At 55.0% G+C, this 16051-nt stretch overlaps 1 protein-coding gene across 3 annotated transcripts; it reads right to left on the reverse strand.

Moving 5' to 3' along the window:
- Positions 1–258: 258 nt before the first annotated feature.
- On the reverse strand, positions 259–15871 carry WNK4 (WNK lysine deficient protein kinase 4). Of its 3 annotated transcripts, none has more exons than XM_028094082.2 (19): positions 15170–15871; positions 13339–13511; positions 12129–12349; positions 11660–11817; positions 11069–11157; positions 10768–10984; positions 8160–8424; positions 7789–7910; positions 7504–7562; positions 7289–7406; positions 6900–7016; positions 3227–3364; positions 2622–2676; positions 1926–2515; positions 1786–1846; positions 1285–1693; positions 1001–1200; positions 736–833; positions 259–628 (listed from the first exon to the last, which is right to left on the reverse strand). In XM_028094082.2, exons 1-19 carry the CDS (start codon positions 15785–15787, stop codon positions 626–628), a joined length of 3711 nt encoding a protein of 1236 aa, XP_027949883.1. In that variant the 5' UTR covers positions 15788–15871; the 3' UTR covers positions 259–625. The 3 variants fall into 3 exon arrangements, with proteins under 3 accessions (XP_027949883.1, XP_027949882.1, XP_087884374.1); XM_028094081.2 differs by having other exon boundaries at positions 1926–2518; XM_088028248.1 differs by lacking the exon at positions 736–833 and having other exon boundaries at positions 1926–2518.
- Positions 15872–16051: the final 180 nt, after the last annotated feature.

Raw genomic sequence — 16051 nt, forward strand, 5'->3', positions numbered from 1 at the left:
ACAGCCTTCCTTCTTTTAATTTCCACTTGGGCCTGCCTCTCTAGGCCTAAGGTGGGTCTGGATGAGATCTCAGCTTGGTCAAGTGGATCACTGACCTTGCAGTTTCCTCATGAACTGCTGGCAGGAAGTTAGAAGGCTGGGCAGCTGCTAGCCATGCTTCCCATTGTGAGGAGAGTCCCTTCTAAATTTTCCCCTCCCGTACCCCACAAGGCTTTACCCCCAGTTCTTAAGGCACAACAGATACAGTGTCACAGAATCCTAGTTTCCAGCATTTTTATTGATTGTTGCTAATTCTAGTGTGAGTACACCCCCTACACTTGCTCAGCTGGGAGTGTGCCCTCTAGAAGCATCAGGGCTTGAGTGGGATTGCTTAGAGGTTGACCCTTGGCTGGGGAGGTGGAGGCATGAGGATGGTAGGCTGCAGAACTGATACCTACACACAGTAAATAGTTCCCACATGTCTGGCTCTTCCCTATAATGAAGCAGCACTCTCCATGCCCCTTTGGCCTTCTACTCCCTCAGTACTGGGGTCTTCTTGCAGAGTTGTGTTGGTCAGCAGATTCTGAGAGCACAAGCTCCATGGTGGGCCCTGGTGTGGGGGAGACACATGTCTTCTGTTCTGAATTCACTGGAGGGAAAAGAAAAAGCACTGAAGAAATCTCCAGGATGGGAGGAGGGTGAAGCTGTAGTCAGTTACCATTCCCTGGGCTTGCCCTCCCTTGGGACCGCCCTCACCATCCTGCCAACATCCCCGGCGAATGTCACCCCCTTGCTTGCCCGCTGCTCCTGGGAGCCGGTGCTGCTGCCACTCAGGGAGTTCCTTCGCATGATGCCTGGGTGCAGGATGGGGAGGGAGAGCACTGAGTGAGGGAACGGGCCACGGCGGGGGGGGGGCCTACTCCCCCCAAACCAAGGGGCAGACCCCCAGGGCCTGGAAGAAAGCCAGATCAGTAGGGAAGGGGACCCGGGAAAGATGGGAGCTGGGCCACTGCAGTCTCACCAGGGCCCGGGGGCTCAGAGCGCTGCAGGCTGTTGCGGCGGGAGGTGGGGAAGCTGCCCTTGGAGAGGCGGCGCTGGCGGCTGGACAGCATAGCAGCTGGGGCCACGATACCCGCTGGGGGCTGCTTCCCAAGCCGGCTGTACAAGTCCTCGATTTCCTTTTTCTGTAGTGTTTGTAGTGCCTCTACCTCTGACAAGTGCCTGAGGATACACCAGGAGCATGAGCGCTAGCCATTACACTTTGCTCTCCCGAGTCCACGTCTTGTCCTTCCTCCCCAGACTCACTTCTGCCGAAGACTCTGCAGCTGAGCCCAGAATTCCTCATCCTCCCCACTGCTCTCGGATTCCTCACTGCTCAGACACAGGCTGCTGTATGAGTAGTTCGTCCACACTGGGCTGGGATGGCTCTGGGGTGGGGGGCTGCCCCCAACTCGGGGTTCCTGCCCATCGTCCCCTTCCTCCTCAACTCCAGCCCCTAGGCCTTCAGCTGCACGGTCGCTCTCAGCCAGAGCCTCCCTGGCCTCTGGCCCGCTTCCAGCACTATCCTCTGTGTCCGAGCTCTCCGAGGTCAGCTGAGGGGTTGGAGGCTTCAGGGAACTGGAGAGAGTTGGGAATGTTGGTTGCAGGGGAAGAGGCTCAGCTGGTTCCTTGGATGAAGTCACTTGGAAACGCCCTACAAGCTGCGGCTTCCCCTCTGTTGAGTGACAAGGAAGGAGTCACGGAAGGAGGGAGAGAAATCGGGCAGATATGAAGTGAGAATAATGGGTCAGTCATCAGAGGCCTCACCTTCAGAGATGGGCTCTAGTCTGGCTTCACCCAGGAGTGGCCGAGCAGGACTTGGCAGGGCCTACAAAGTGTGGGTCCATGAGGAGGGAAATGATCCAGAATGGAGTGCCCCTAACCATCCCTCTTGGTTTCTGACTCACCTCACTCTCCATCTCAGCTGTTGGGGGTGAAGGCCTCTCCTGGCCACAAGGAGCAGGGGGAGGGGGCGGGGGCAGGCTAGGCAGGGGACCGGGAGGGGCTGCAGGAGACTGGGACAGGAGCCCAGGTGAGGGGGACAGCAGAGACTGGGCCACAGTCATCACAGCCAGTGAGAAGGCGCTAGCCAGAGAGAGGAGAGGGGCTGCTGTGGTGGAGGGGAGGGTAGAGGTGGAGGGGCAGGGGGGAAAGGAAGGAGGAGTAAGAGTCACCTGGGAGCAACTGGGAGAAAAGGCAGGCAGAGAAGGGAGGACTGAGCTCTGCAGAGAATGAGAGGCTGGGCCAGGGAACTGGGTGGCACTGGGGGAGAACGCAAGTGGAGAGCCAGGGGAGTGTGGCAAGATATTTGAAGACACTTGGGAGAATGGGGAGGGGCTAGAGTATGGGGGAGAAGTGATGGGGAAGATGGGACTTGGGGAAACAGGGGTTCTGGGGGAAAACAGGTTTCCAGGAGACAAGGGGGTTCCAGGAGAAGATGAGGAGGTGGAGAAGGCTGCCCAGCTCCTCTGCTCCGGGGAGGTGCTGCTCTGGAACTCTGCTGGCAAGGAAGGAGTGTTGAGTTCCCCGTCCCCCATTCCCTAGGCCCTGCCCAGGAGCAACCCCAAGGGTTGTGATGAGTAGGGACAGAACTCAGTACATACCACGGGATGGGTCTGGGAGGGGGCCCGAGAGGGCAGGCAATGGTGCTGGCTCCTCCTGAGGGAGAGAATGGGGCCCATGGTCACAGCGGGGAAGAGCTGAGTCTTAGAGGGGACATTCAGAGTGGGCTTCAGCTGGGACCCATGAACCTCTAGGAATCCATAAAGGACTTTCAAGGCACTCAAAAGTGTATGTGCTAAAATATTTACAGGTAAAGGGGTATGATGTCTGCAATTTACTCTCAAGTGGTTCAGGAAAAAATAATGTGTGCACATACATAGAGGGGAGGGAGGAAGGCAGTGATAAAGCTAATGTGACCAAACACTGACGACTGGCAAATCTGGGCAAAGGGTATCTAGGAGTTCTTAGTACAATTCTTGCAACTTCTCTCTGTAAGTCTGAAATTCTATCAAAATAATGAGTTGAAAGTATGCATTGAACACATTTTTCTAGAACAAGTGCCCACGGCTTTCCTCAGATTTCAAATGGGGTAAGAGCCACTGTTTTAGGGTCCCAGAGATGAAGGAGTTACAGCCAAGGGGACTGGTGAAGGCAGAGAGCAATGAAGTCTGGAGCAGAGAGGTGGAGGTGACCAGAGGGGTCTGACCTGGGGGCCCAGTAGGTCCTCAGCAGCCTCCACAGGGCCAGGGTCTCTCTTCAACAGGGTCTCCACTCGCTGGATAATCTCCCGAATACGGCTCAGGAAGCCGGCTCGCTCCGAGGGCAGAATGAACTCGTTATACACCTGGCAAGGGGTCAGCAGGAAGGGGAGGGGGGCTCAGGGTCCTACTCCCCCCTCCCCTGCTGTACTGATCTTTAGAAGCCAACCCTTCACCCCACTGCTCTGCCAACCACCAACCTAAAACAGGTATTCAGTGTCTACTGTACGCCAGGCACCGTGTGGTGTAAGGAGAACTACAGCGTGGAGGACGGGAGCTAACATTCCTAGGATGCATTATAACCCAGAGGTTTCGAGGGTCTTATCTCATTCAACACCAACAACGGCTCTCTGGGGTCTGTATTCACATCCCCATTTGAGAGTTAAGATAAGCAATGCTCAAAAAGGTGAAGTTCAGCCTGCCTAAAATCACAGGATTTGCACCCAGATTTTTCTTAAAGCCAGAGCCTGAGTTCTTTCCACTGTTGCTTCCTGTGCTTTTGGACACAACTCCTGCTCTTGCAGGGCTTATGAAGTATACTATCCAGGCTCACGTACACACACACCCACAAAGTTAAGTAAAAATAAGGCAATCGATGGTAAATGTCAATTCAATTTCACAAACACTGGAGCACATACTACGTGCCTGGCACTGTTCTAGGTGAGGAATACAGAGAAGTATAAAACAAAGTCCTGGTCCCAAAGAAGCCCAAAATCTAGTGGAAGACACACATATATCCATAATATACTGCAAGTCAGCCCAAGGTAGGAAAGGCATTATGATCAAGGTATAGAGAAAATACTAAACCAGCAGGAAGAAAGGGAGAGTTGTTTAATGGTACAGAATTTCAAGATTTGCAAATGAAGAGGTTCTGGAGATCTGTTTCACAATGTGAATGTACTTAACCCTACTGAACTATACATTTAAAAATGGTTAAGATGGTAAATTTTATGTGTTTTTTTGCCACAATTTTTTATTTTTTATTTTTTATTTTTTAAAGATTTTATTCATTTGACAGAGAGAGACACAGCGAGAGAGAGGGAACACAAGCAGGGGGAGTGGGAGAGGGAGAAGCAGGCTTCCCCCTGAGCAGGGAGCCCGATGCGGGGCTCGATCCCAGGACCTTGGGATCATGACCTGAGCCGAAGGCAGACGCTTAATGACTGAGCCACCCAGGCGCCCCTGCCACCATTTTTTAAAATGCCATTCCAAAGAGAGAGCAGGTCATGCCCCCCAGGAGGATAAGGGAAGCTGGGATGGCTTCACAGAGCTGAGCCTTAAAGAATGAGTAAGAAAGCAACCCTTCCTTGAGGACTTATCATGTGTGGATACTTCTCACATAATTTCATTTCTCATACATCTATTACTTCTTATAAGTTATATAATTATATACTATATCAGAACATCTTGGCAAAATGAGTATTATAATCTACATTTTACTGATGAGCAACTGAGGTTCAGAGAGGTTAAAAAAACTTGTTCCAATTCACCAAATTAGTGAATAACAGAGCTGAAATTTGAACTCAGGTCTTTTTTTTGGGGGGTGGGGTGGGAAACAAAGCAAAGTTTATTGAGTGATACTAAGTTTATTGAGCCATAGTACAAAGCTCCCGAAGAGGGAAGGGACTGGAAAGGGTTGCCCTTGAACTCAGGTCTTATGTGAAAGCCCACCCTTTCCTCTGTTCCATGCTGTTTTGGGAAGAGAAGAGCAGGGAGAACAGCATGAGTAACAGCTCTGAGGCATGAAAGCACACGGCACATTCACAAAGCAGTGAAGACCAGAGCAGAGTTGGGAGTGCTGTGAATTTCAAAGGCCATGCTCCAGAATTGGGACCTTACTCTAACCACAGGTGGCTAGCCATTAATGGTGTAGGGGCAAAAAGCAAGAGCAAATCCAAGTCTCAGGAGAATTCTGCTGGAGAGGGGTGGAGGGTAGAATGGTAGGGAGAGAAAAGAGGGCATTGGACCCTATGGTCCATTGTGGGGGGGTCACTTTGGCTGTGTGGAATCTCAGTGGGCTAAGAAGCCTAGTAAAGCCTTTCAAGGCAAGAGACCCCTGAGCAGATGGAGACAGAAGTGGAAAGGCATCCAGCCTCTTCAGAGGACCACTCAGAAACCAGTGTGGCTAGAGGAAAGATGATAAGCCTGTGTGCCAAGTGATATTTTGGCTTTGTCCTGGATACAAGATGAGTGACATGATGGAGGAGAAGCTTTAAAGAGAGTTCCTGAAGCCTGATGCTTCTCTCATTCCCCCCCCTCCTTCACCACTGGCACTCACTTCCCCTACTCCACTGAAACTGGTCTCCCACAAAGACCTTCTCCTGACAAAACCCAGTGTGGTGTTGCCTCAGGCTTCACCCTGTATCACCTCTTTGAAACTCTCTGTTCACTCAGTTTTCCTTAACATCTTCTGGGGCTCCTCCAGCCTCTCAGGCTCCACCTCTGTGTCCTTTGGTGACCTATTCCTCCCCACCCCAGAAAAGAGGGTATCCACTGAGACCCACTCTCAGACCCTCTCTGCCTCTGGCTTTGCAAGCTCATCTCCCTTCACTCTCCCTTCTGTGCTGACAACTCCTAGATCCACCTATGGATCCTAGATCCAGCCCCTGCCTGACCATATCCTGCTCCTAGGGAGCATCTTGCCTGCCCCTCTGTCATTCAAGCTCATCATGACCCCTAAGAAAACCTGCTTTCATTTTCCAACTTCCTCTCTCCTTTAATGGCCTGCTCCCACTAGCTTCTCCACACTACAAGTCACCCGTGATATCCCCTCTCCCTAACTCCCTATCATTTCAACTCAGTGTTTACTGAGCATCTACTATATGTACCATATTACATCAATAAATGACTGGATTACAGAATAACTTATTTTTCTGAAACAAGCCTCAGATTTACCCCTTTTCTTCCTCCCTTTCCCCATAATCCATTTTCTCCTTGGACCACTTGTAGTTTCTTGTATTTTTCTGCCACCTGGATTCCCTACCCCCAACCCTCTCCTACTTCCCATGGTAGAATGGTCTTCTTAAAACCTGTTCTCACCATGTTATACTCTAACTCTTAAGACTGTCTGTAATCTGTGCCTGCTCTACATGCCCAACCTTGCTCCCACAATTCTCCTTTAGGAACCCTTAGTTCTAGTGACATGAAGCCCCCCGCAAGCCCCACATTCCAAGTCACTCCCTACTTCCATGCCTTTGCTTATGCTGTACTTCCTCTAGACCCGCCCCTTCCGGTCTTCACTGCTGTTCTGTCAAGACCTGGAATAAGTTCTGCCTCTTCCCCCTGCTGCCCCAGGCCACCCTTTACTCACAGACACAGGATCATATGTGTAGCATGTACCTGACCACAGCACTTGTGTATACCCTATGTCATCAGATTGCTCCAGCCGAGGATCCAAAGTTCATTGAATAAACAAAAATCTCCCCCATACAAGGGCAGAGATGTCTTCAGTGTCACTGTGCTTTAAAAACCTTTGCTGTTCAAAATTTAAAAAAATAAAAAAATAAAATAAAAACCCTTGCTGTTGGGTGGGACGAAGGGGCAGTTCAGCACCAGGGGACATCAGACAGGAGATTCCTGTCCTGGACCCAGAGACTCTGTCCTCATCTCTCTCCCCCTCACCATGGCAGCTGCAATCTCTTCCGGGCTGTCCCCATCCAGATCAAATCGGAAGGTCACCATCTTGCTATTGTGCGTCTGTAGCTGGCACTCAACCACTCTGTCATTCTGGTCTGAGACCTTCAGATTCAAAGTCAGCAGAGGGGAGGATGTCAGGCCCTCTGTCCTCATCACATGTCCCCACCCCACTCCAACCAAGTGGCAGTGGCCAGATTGGAATCGGAGAGAAGCAGACTCTGTCCCCAAACTCTGGTGTTAGAAAGGAGACTGGCTGCCTCTAGGGTACCAGGCACATACTGCTCTCCCCTTTTTTTGGCTGACCTCCCTTACCCCCTGGCAGTTTCCCTCCTGGTCCTGTAGGTTATTCCCCATCCCCTGTGCCCCTTTCTTACACTAGTGACCCACAGCCGGGATCGCGGTCTGCGTCGGAGATTTCTCCCTGGGGGTCTCCTCATGCGTCCCATCCCTTCTCCCACATCACTAAGGCCTGACGCTGCATCTGAGGCATAGCTGGAAAAGGAAAGGAGATAGGAGTGTCGGAGTGGACACTGGGACCCCAGAACGCCGTATGTCTCGCTTCAGCACCCCAGCTCCTGCCAGAACCTACCTATCTCCCGGGGGAAAGTCACTGCCAGGGCCAGAACGTGGAATGGATAGGGCAAAAGCCTGAAATAGGAAACGGGTTCATGAGGTCAGAGGACGATAATCACTGGGGTCCAGGGAGATGGGGTCAAGGGTGCTGGGGTACTGGGCAGAGGGAATTAAGGAAGATCAGGGCAGAGTGGTGGATTTCCAGGGACATGGGTCGAGGTCACGGGGTTGGCTTTCACAAGGAGAAAGATAGGTCATAGGGTTGCAGTGGCTGGGAGCCCCCCACGTGACCCCCTCTCACCGAGGGCAGGCAGAGATGGGACTCAGCGGGGCTGGATGGCACCCCCCCAGGGGGCTGAAAGGCAGGGTCTGAGGCGTCCAGGAAGCCGGAGGAGCTGAGGTAGCCATCAGTCTCGCAATCCGCTGGTGGAGGAGGGAGGGGATCAAGAAAGGGGAAGTAAAGGGGACTGGTGGCCGAGTAGGGGGGCTGCTTGAGCAAGGAGGGGCCTGGAGCTGTGGGAGTTCTTTCCCAGAAGGAGCTTCACGGCTAGATGTGGAAGGCCGGTTAAGTGATGGTGCTGCTGGATTGAACTTCCGGGCAGGCGGGGGGCAGAGGCCAAGGGTTCTGGGACCTAGGTCACATCCCAAATCCCACAGTCAGGGGTGACTTACAGGTGGTAGATGAGTAGGAGGCATGGCGGAAGAGGAAAGGCTGGTGCTGGTCTGCCTCTGGCTCCTCAGGCTCAGGGGGGAAGCGGCTGGGGGGACCAAGAGTCATGGGGACAGTTGCTTGTGGGGGTCCTGGTGCTGGGGGGAGGGCCTCCAACTCCCTGGCTTTGCGGAGCTTCTCACGCTTTCGCTGGATGGCAGCAACTCGTTCACGTACTGCACGGGCCACTGGCTGGTAATCAGCCTCGCAGACTAAACCCAGGGCCACCTGGAGTGAAGAGGGTGAGGAACACAGTTTGAGGTGAGGACTCTGCTCAAAGACACATCAGAACACCTTCTTGGGGCCTCCAGAATATTTCTCCAGGAGAAAGGGCACTAACATTCATTGATTAGGCACTGTGCCCATTAACTGGCAACTCTTTACATCACCATAATTAAATCCTCCCAACAACTTTCTGTGGTAGGTCTTAGCTCCATTTTAGACATACGTAAAGCTGTGACTAGTTCATGGTTATCTAGTAGGTTCACTGCTCTCAGGGGGCAAGGGGGAACGTGTGGCAATATCTGGGGACATTTGTAGTTGTCACAACACAGTACTACTGGCATCTAGTGAGTAGAAGCCAGGGATTCTTCTCAGCATCCTTATAATGTACAGGACAGTCCCCCAAATAAAGATGTCAATAGTGTCATCATCAAGAATCCCTGTAAGTAATGGATCAAGATCTGATCCCAGGTCAGGTGTGAGCTGTGCTAAGGAGACCTGATCTCAGGCGCCTGGGTGGCTCAGTTGGTTAAGCAACTGCCTTCGGCTCAGGTCATGATCTCAGGGTCCTGGGATCGAGCCCCGCATCAGGCTCCCTGCTCGGCAGGAAGCCTGCTTCTCCCTTTCCCGCTCCCCCTGCTTGTGTTCCCTCTCTCACTGTCTCTCTCTCTGTCAAATAAATAAATAAAATCTTAAAAAAAAAAAAAAAAGGAGACCTGCTCTCGTGCCACATTTCTTTTTTTTTAAAGATTTATTTATTTATTTATTTATTTATTTATTTATTTGAAAGAGAGAGAATGAGAGAGAGAGAGAGAAAGAGAGAGCACATGAGAGGGGGGAGGGTCAGAGGGAGAAGCAGACTCCCTGCTGAGCAGGGAGCCCGATGCGGGACTCGATCCCGGACTCCAGGATCATGACCTGCGCCGAAGGCAGTCGCTTAACCAACTGAGCCACCCAGGCACCCTCGTGCCACATTTCAAACACATTCTCAGGTTCCTGACCCAGGCCTACCATAGATGATACCCACCCTCTCAACTACCATTTTTCTTTCTTTCTTTCTTTTTTTTTTTTAAAGATTTTATTTATTTATTTGAAAGAGAGCGCACAGGCAGGGGGAGCAGGGGAGGGAGAAATAGGCTCCCTGCTGATGAGGGGCTTGATCCCAGGACCCAATGCCCCTCAACTGCCATTTTTCTATCAGGAATCTCATACTAGGGCACCTGGGTGGCTCAGTCAGTTAAGCGTCTGCCTTTGACTCAAGGTCATGATCCCAGAGTCCCAGGGTCTAGTCCTGCATCAGGCTCCCTGCTCGGCGGGGAGTCTGCTTCTCCCTCTGACCCTTCCCCCTCTCATGCTTTTTCTCTGTCACTCTCTTTCTCAAATAAATAAATAAAATCTTAAAAAAAAAAAGGGAACGTCATACTTTCTTCCTCCCCGCACCCACTTCCGGTCTTCCTAAACCAGCTCTGCGTCTTCCACCTCCCAGGTATGCCTCTCATGGTCTGGAAGCTTCTGTTCATCATCTCCTTATTCATCTCAAGGACAAGCTTCACTGTGCATGTAAGGGAGGTGGGGTGGGGTGATCTGCCACTTGCTCGCTCAGGACCTTGGACAAGATATTCAACCTCTTTGAGCCCTCCATCTCCTCATCAGTACATCAGGATAAAATCACCCCATGCAGGGTTGGTAACAACAGCTGAATGCATGTGAAAGTGCTCGAAACCATGTACAAATGTGGGATTATTAAAGAGCTCCAACCATGTGCCAAGCACTGTCAGAGACAGAAAAATCAACAGAACACAGTCTGCCCTCAAGGAATTTTATAGTCTAGTGGAGGAGAGAGACAGGAATGTCTCCTGGTATAAAACAAGACCAACGGTGGTGGGTCCTGTAATGGAGAACCTGTTGAAGTGGAAAGAAGCATTTAATTTGGACTCTAGAGGGAACGGGTTTCCTGAAATTCAGGGTTCTGAGCACGGAGGAAGACGGGGGGGGGGGACGACAAGGTGGGGGGAGGATGAAAAAGAGAAAAACAAATAGATAAATTGGAGAAAAGAGCATTCCAGGAAAATTGGATCAGCAGGAAGTAGAGCAAGGGAGACTGGAGGACCCCGGGCTTGCTCTGGAAAAGGAAATCTTCAGCGAGTCTGCACACTGGGTGTGCGTGTGGGTGTGTTAAGGCGGGAGGAGCAAGGGGACACTTACAAGACACCCAGAGAGGGCTGAGCCGGGTGCCTCTCCCACCACCCCACTCCACCCGGCCCCTCCAGTCGACGCCCACAAACCCCCCCTGCCCCCCCCCCCCCCCCCGCACAAGCCCAGCCGCAGGGCAGTCTGTCCTCTACTCACCATCTCCTGCGCCACCTCCTCTGCCGCGTCCCGGCCCAGCTGGAACAGGAACTCTATGGCCTGGTTGTCCCGTGGGCGCCCCCCGCGCCGCGCGTCCTCCATGCGCAGCCAGAGCTTGAGGCCGGGCTTCTCCCCGTCGTCCTCCTCCGCCAGCTCCACGTGCACGCCGCGCTCCTCGCGGAAGAAGGCGTGAGCCAGGAGGTCCTGGATGGTGAACCTGAGGGAGGCGCTGATGAGCCGAGCCTTGCCGCAGCCCGTCCCACAATCTCCCCCAACACACACCCTGCCCCCTCCACCCCACCTCTCGTTCTTATCGGTGCGGATGCAGCCTTCAATGATCTCCTTCACCTCGGGCATCTTCACCTTGTAGAAGCTGTTCGGCTTTGTGCCCTGGAGGAAAGGGGTTGCATGAGGCCTCGCGCCCCAGCTCTCTGCTTGCCCCCCACCCCGCCCGAGGCAACAGGGCGTGCAATCCTAAAAGCACGGCGACAGCTACTAGACGGTTTGATTTCAAATCTCCGCCCTCCCCCCCCCCCCCCCCCCACGTATCGACAGTATGACCTTGAACAAGTCTCCCTGTGTGCCAGTTTTCCCATTTGTAAAGCGCAGGGCAGAGAAGAGGCCCTCCCTGCTCACCCTGCGGGTGAAAGATCAGATGTGAAATCGTTTGTAAACTCTAGGGAGCGCTACACACATCATTATTCTAAACAGCTAGTACCGGGGCAGGGGGCGGGGAGGGGGGCATGTGTGCATCCAATACCCTTCGGTGTTTACCAGAGCATCTTCGTGTCTCGCCTGTTTTCTTTAAGGGAAATGGCATTGACCGCGGGCTGGTTGGGGCAGGAAAATGGGAGGTGACCTGGAATTCTCTGTCCTCCCCACCCCCTCTCACCGAAGTGACCTTGCGGTAGATTTGCGCAGCATTCTGGCACTCGGAGTAAGGGTACTCCGAGGTGGCCATCTCCAGCATGCACATGCCAAACGCGTACACGTCCACGGCCTCGTCGTACTTTTCCTCGTACATCTCAGGGGCCATGAACTCCGGGGTCCCTGTAGGATCCACAGCAGGCATCAGGCTACAGAGCCTTCCTCTGGCTTCGCCCCTCCTCTTGGGCGTACCACCAGCTAGCCAGGGGGTGCAGGGAGGCGGCAACCTGGAGAATTCTGAAGTGATAGTGGCGGACACTTCCCCACTGTGTGTGGTTGGGGGGCGGTGGAGAGGATGCTATAGGTCTCCCCATGCTCCCCATGCTCTTCTAACTCCGTGCAACTCAAAGGGCACTGCTGGAAAGAGAGGGCCCCCAGGCTCTCTTCTGACGCGGCTCGGGGGGGAGGATAGCAAGGATCCTGGAGGGACTAACCGATCACACTCTTGGCAAAGGAGGCGCGCTTGAGCGTGGCCAGGCCCAGGTCGCCGATCTTGACCGAACCTGAAGGGCCCGTGATAAAGACGTTGTCGCACTTGAGATCCCGGTGCAGAATGGGGGGTACCCGGGAGTGTAGGAAATGAAGCCCGCGAAGGATCTGGCGGCTCCAGCGCTGAAGGACTCGCGGCTTCATCTCGCGGAACCGCCTCAGGTATCTGGGGGAAAGGCATGTAGCCAGGGTCGCGGTGGGGACACGGAGGCGGGGGAGGGGACCCCCGCTGGGAAGTTCCCCTGGTCCCACTGGTACCACCGCCTACACATCTTCTGCCAGCATTATTCTAGCTCAGGTCCTCGCGGTGCTCCAGGGAGAAACTGAGTCGGGGGTGTGGGAGCTAGCCGTGAGAGTACAAAACGGGTCCGGCGGTAAACTTGCAGATAGAGCTGCGCCAACGGGGCTGGGGAGTGCGGGTAGGGATGACTAACCGCCCTGGGCGTGGGGGAGGGCTTCAGAGAGGAAATAACTTTTATGTTGCCTCCTGAAGAATGAGTAGGGGTTCAAGGGTGAAAAGGGAAGGGATGGAGACTTTCCAGGCGGAGGGGACACTGTGCTGAAAGGCACGGAGACAGCGACAGGGCAGGGTGGGAGGAGGTGCTGGGAATTCGGTTCCTGTGGAATCTAGGTTCAAGATTAAGGCTAAGTCCTAAGGACTCTGTGAGTACGTTAGAGAGTGTGTGAGAGGCTTTAACCTGAGGATGGTGGGAAGCCTTGAAGGGGTTTTAAGGAATGGATTGATTCCCCAGACCCCAGGAAGATAGGATAGATTGGAAAGGTGAGGGCAGAGTGGGGGAAGGCCCGAGAGGGCGCTGCTGCAGGGCTCCAGACCAGTGAGGTGGCAGTGGATGGAACTGGGAAGGCAGAGTGGGGAATTATAAGGAGGCCTTGAAGACAGACTGATGGGGGAAGGCGGATGCACAGAATGGAGATAAAGGTGGCATCTGGGGAGATCAGGTTTTGGCTGGCGTGCTGGGTGGACACTGCCATTCAGTAAGGCAGGGATGAAGTAGGGATGGGTGAGAGGTAGCAAGCCTGGTTTTGGACCAAAATCTAGAGTTTGAGGAGCCTGGGAGAAGTTCCAGAAGCAGTGGGGACCTCCCACCACCAGCTCTCCCACCAACCAACACTAGCACCAGGCACAGAGCTCACGTCTTCAGGGTGCCGGAGGTCATGAGTTCGGTGACCAGCACGATGCAAACCTGGCCCCTCAGCACTGACTTCCACGAGTCGTAGAAGCGGACGATGTTGGGGTGCTGCAGCCCCTTGAGCATCTCCACTTCCTCAGAGAATCGCTGCCGCTCGGCTCGAGACAGTTTCCTAGTCTGTGGGGTAGGGGACGGGGGTCAATTTCACGACAGGCCCAGGACTGCCACGGAGAGGAGGAAGGGGCACAGGGGGAGGGGCTGGGGGAGAGGTGAGGGTTAGAGCCCAAGGAGGAGTCTAGGTCATCATTTGCCCAATGGGCTGTATGCCTCGAATTGTCGATCCGCCCCCTCAGGCTGCTAAAGGACACGCCCATCCTGGGCCTGGGCCACCCCTGGACCCTCCGCTGGACACAAGGGCCTTTATGCAGCCCAGTCCAGGAGCCCTGAGCTCAATAGCGCCTTTGTGGCCTCCCGGGCCAGCCATGGGGCGGGAGGGGACGCCCCAGGGCTGGCAGTGGGCAGGCAGCAGGCGGGCAGCAGGCTGACCGTGGGCAGAGAATTGGGGCCTTCAAGGGGGTTGGCCCCAGAAACTGGGAACTGCTAGATCCAGACTGGAGGCAGGAGGGCTGCAGAGGGAGTTACAGAGAAAGATCCAAGACCAGGCGCCAGGAGACTGCCCCCTGCCCCATGGCTGTCCCGCCCCCTTCTCATCACCCCCCCACCACCACCACCACCAATTTGGCCACCTCTTCACGCCTGGCCTAGAGCCTGGGGCTCGGCACTGGCAGGCGCAAGGGGTGAGCCCAGTGCCAGAGCTGGAGGGGAGGACCCTTCCCCAGATCTGCCCCCCAGTTAAATCCAAAGCTGCTGGTCCAGACTTAACTGGGTCTTCCCTCCATGGAAAGAAGGTCCTTCACACCAACATCCCCCTAAAGCCTGATGGGTTCAGTGCCTTTGGGTCTGGGAAGGGAAAGCCCAAGTAGACAGTGGGATGAGGAGCAGGAGTGGACTCAGGCCAGGGCTGGAGCTGTCTGTCTCCCCCTTCCCCAGCTATGGAGAAGTCTAGAAGTCTGATTGCTCCAGAAGGAGTCTGGGAGGGCCCCATCCTGCTACCACCGCTCTAAATCTTCTGGAAGTGGAGAGGATCCTGCCCCAGCTCCTGGCCTCCATCATCCCAGCCTCCTACTTGGCAAAGATTCAGGGTGAAGGAGGAGGAGAACCAGAGTCATACTGAGGGTCTCAAGACTAAGAGGAAAGGAAAAGGAAGAGATAGTAACCACTGCAGGAGATTGGTGAGGCCAGTCACCCCTCAGATCTGAACTGGCTCCCTACCCTATTTTGCATCATATCTTCCAACTCTCAGGGTTGAGTATAGAGACTTTAAAGTTAGAATGTCCAAAACTCGGGGCACCTGGGTGGCTCAGTCGCTAAGCATCTGCCTTTGGCTCAAGTCATGATCCCAGAGTCCTGGGATCGAGCCCCACATCGGGCTCCCTGCTCTGCTGGAAGCCTGCTTCTCCCTCTCCCACTCCCCCTGCTTGTGTTCCCTCTCTCGCTGTGTCTCTCTGTCAAATAAATAAATAAATAAAATCTCTTTTAAAAAATGTCCAAAACCCATAAGGAAGCCACCACACACCCTCTGCCTCAGTTTATCCTTCTGCAGCCCAGAATCAGCCAGATCCATTGATCATCAGAGCAAAGGGGAGTGGGCAGGAGTGTCTGGACATTTGACTGGAAAGATGGATCTATCCCTTGCTGCCGTCCCCCAGATTTCTCATCCCAAGACCTCCAAAGGGTCCCATCCCGAGGTGCCACAGAAGGGCGCCCAGCCGCACCTGCAGCTCACACCAGGCCACCTCCACCGTGGTGTCAGTGTCCAGCCCTCGATACACCGTCTTGAACGAGCCACGTCCAATCTCGATGTCAAATTTGAGGTATCGGCCGTCCGGGGACGTTGCCACTGCCTGGGTCTCCGTATCCTCCCTTTCCTCCTGCTCCCGCTGCCGCTCCCGAGCCGCGGCTTCGGGGACTGTCGGCGGATCCCGGGACCCCCGGCCTCCTGCAGAGCCCGCGAGCTCTGGACGCGCGCAGTCCGCAGCCTTCACGGGGTCTCCCCCGGTCCACGTGCCCTCGGGGGTCTCTGGACAGCTAGGCGGTGGGCTCCTTGCGGGGCCAGGACCAGCGGAGTCCGGAGGATCAGGGGGCTCCGGAACGGGTGAGGCTGGCTGGCACCAAGAGCTCAGCAGCCCCAAGTCGACTGAGCTGCGGCGGCTGACACGGGAAGAGCGCGGCCGGGGCTCAGCCTTCCCGGAGAAGCGGCGCGCCCGGCGAGGAAGGGGCCCAAGGCGGGGTGGACCGGCGGCGGCGGTGAGAGGCGGCGGGGGCCGTAGGGCCAGGTCGGCCTCCGCCTGGGACATGGGGACCGCAGTCTCGGGGGTCGGGGGTGCCAGCATGAGGAAGGGCCGGCGCTGCAAGGCAGTAAGCCGGGCGGCTGGAGAGGCGGCGGCCTGACAGGCGGACGGGCTGGGTGCGCAGCGCTCGGGCTGAGCTCCTGGGGCCCCCAGTCCCCGGCTCGCCCTCCCCGCAGCCCCGCCCCGGCCCCGCCCCCCGGCCTCACCTCCCCCCCTCCAGGGCCGCCCCCTCGGAGCGGCCAGCCGCGCGCGCGCGGAGACGGGTGCGCAGCCCCTCACCTCAGCCGCCCCGCCCCCGGCCGCAGG

The sequence above is a fragment of the Eumetopias jubatus genome, unplaced genomic scaffold, assembly GCF_037043125.1.
Source record: "Eumetopias jubatus isolate StellerSeaLion01/CBP00866 unplaced genomic scaffold, mEumJub1_p1.0 scaffold_10, whole genome shotgun sequence".
In the NCBI taxonomy this organism is placed as follows: Eukaryota; Metazoa; Chordata; class Mammalia; order Carnivora; family Otariidae; genus Eumetopias; species Eumetopias jubatus.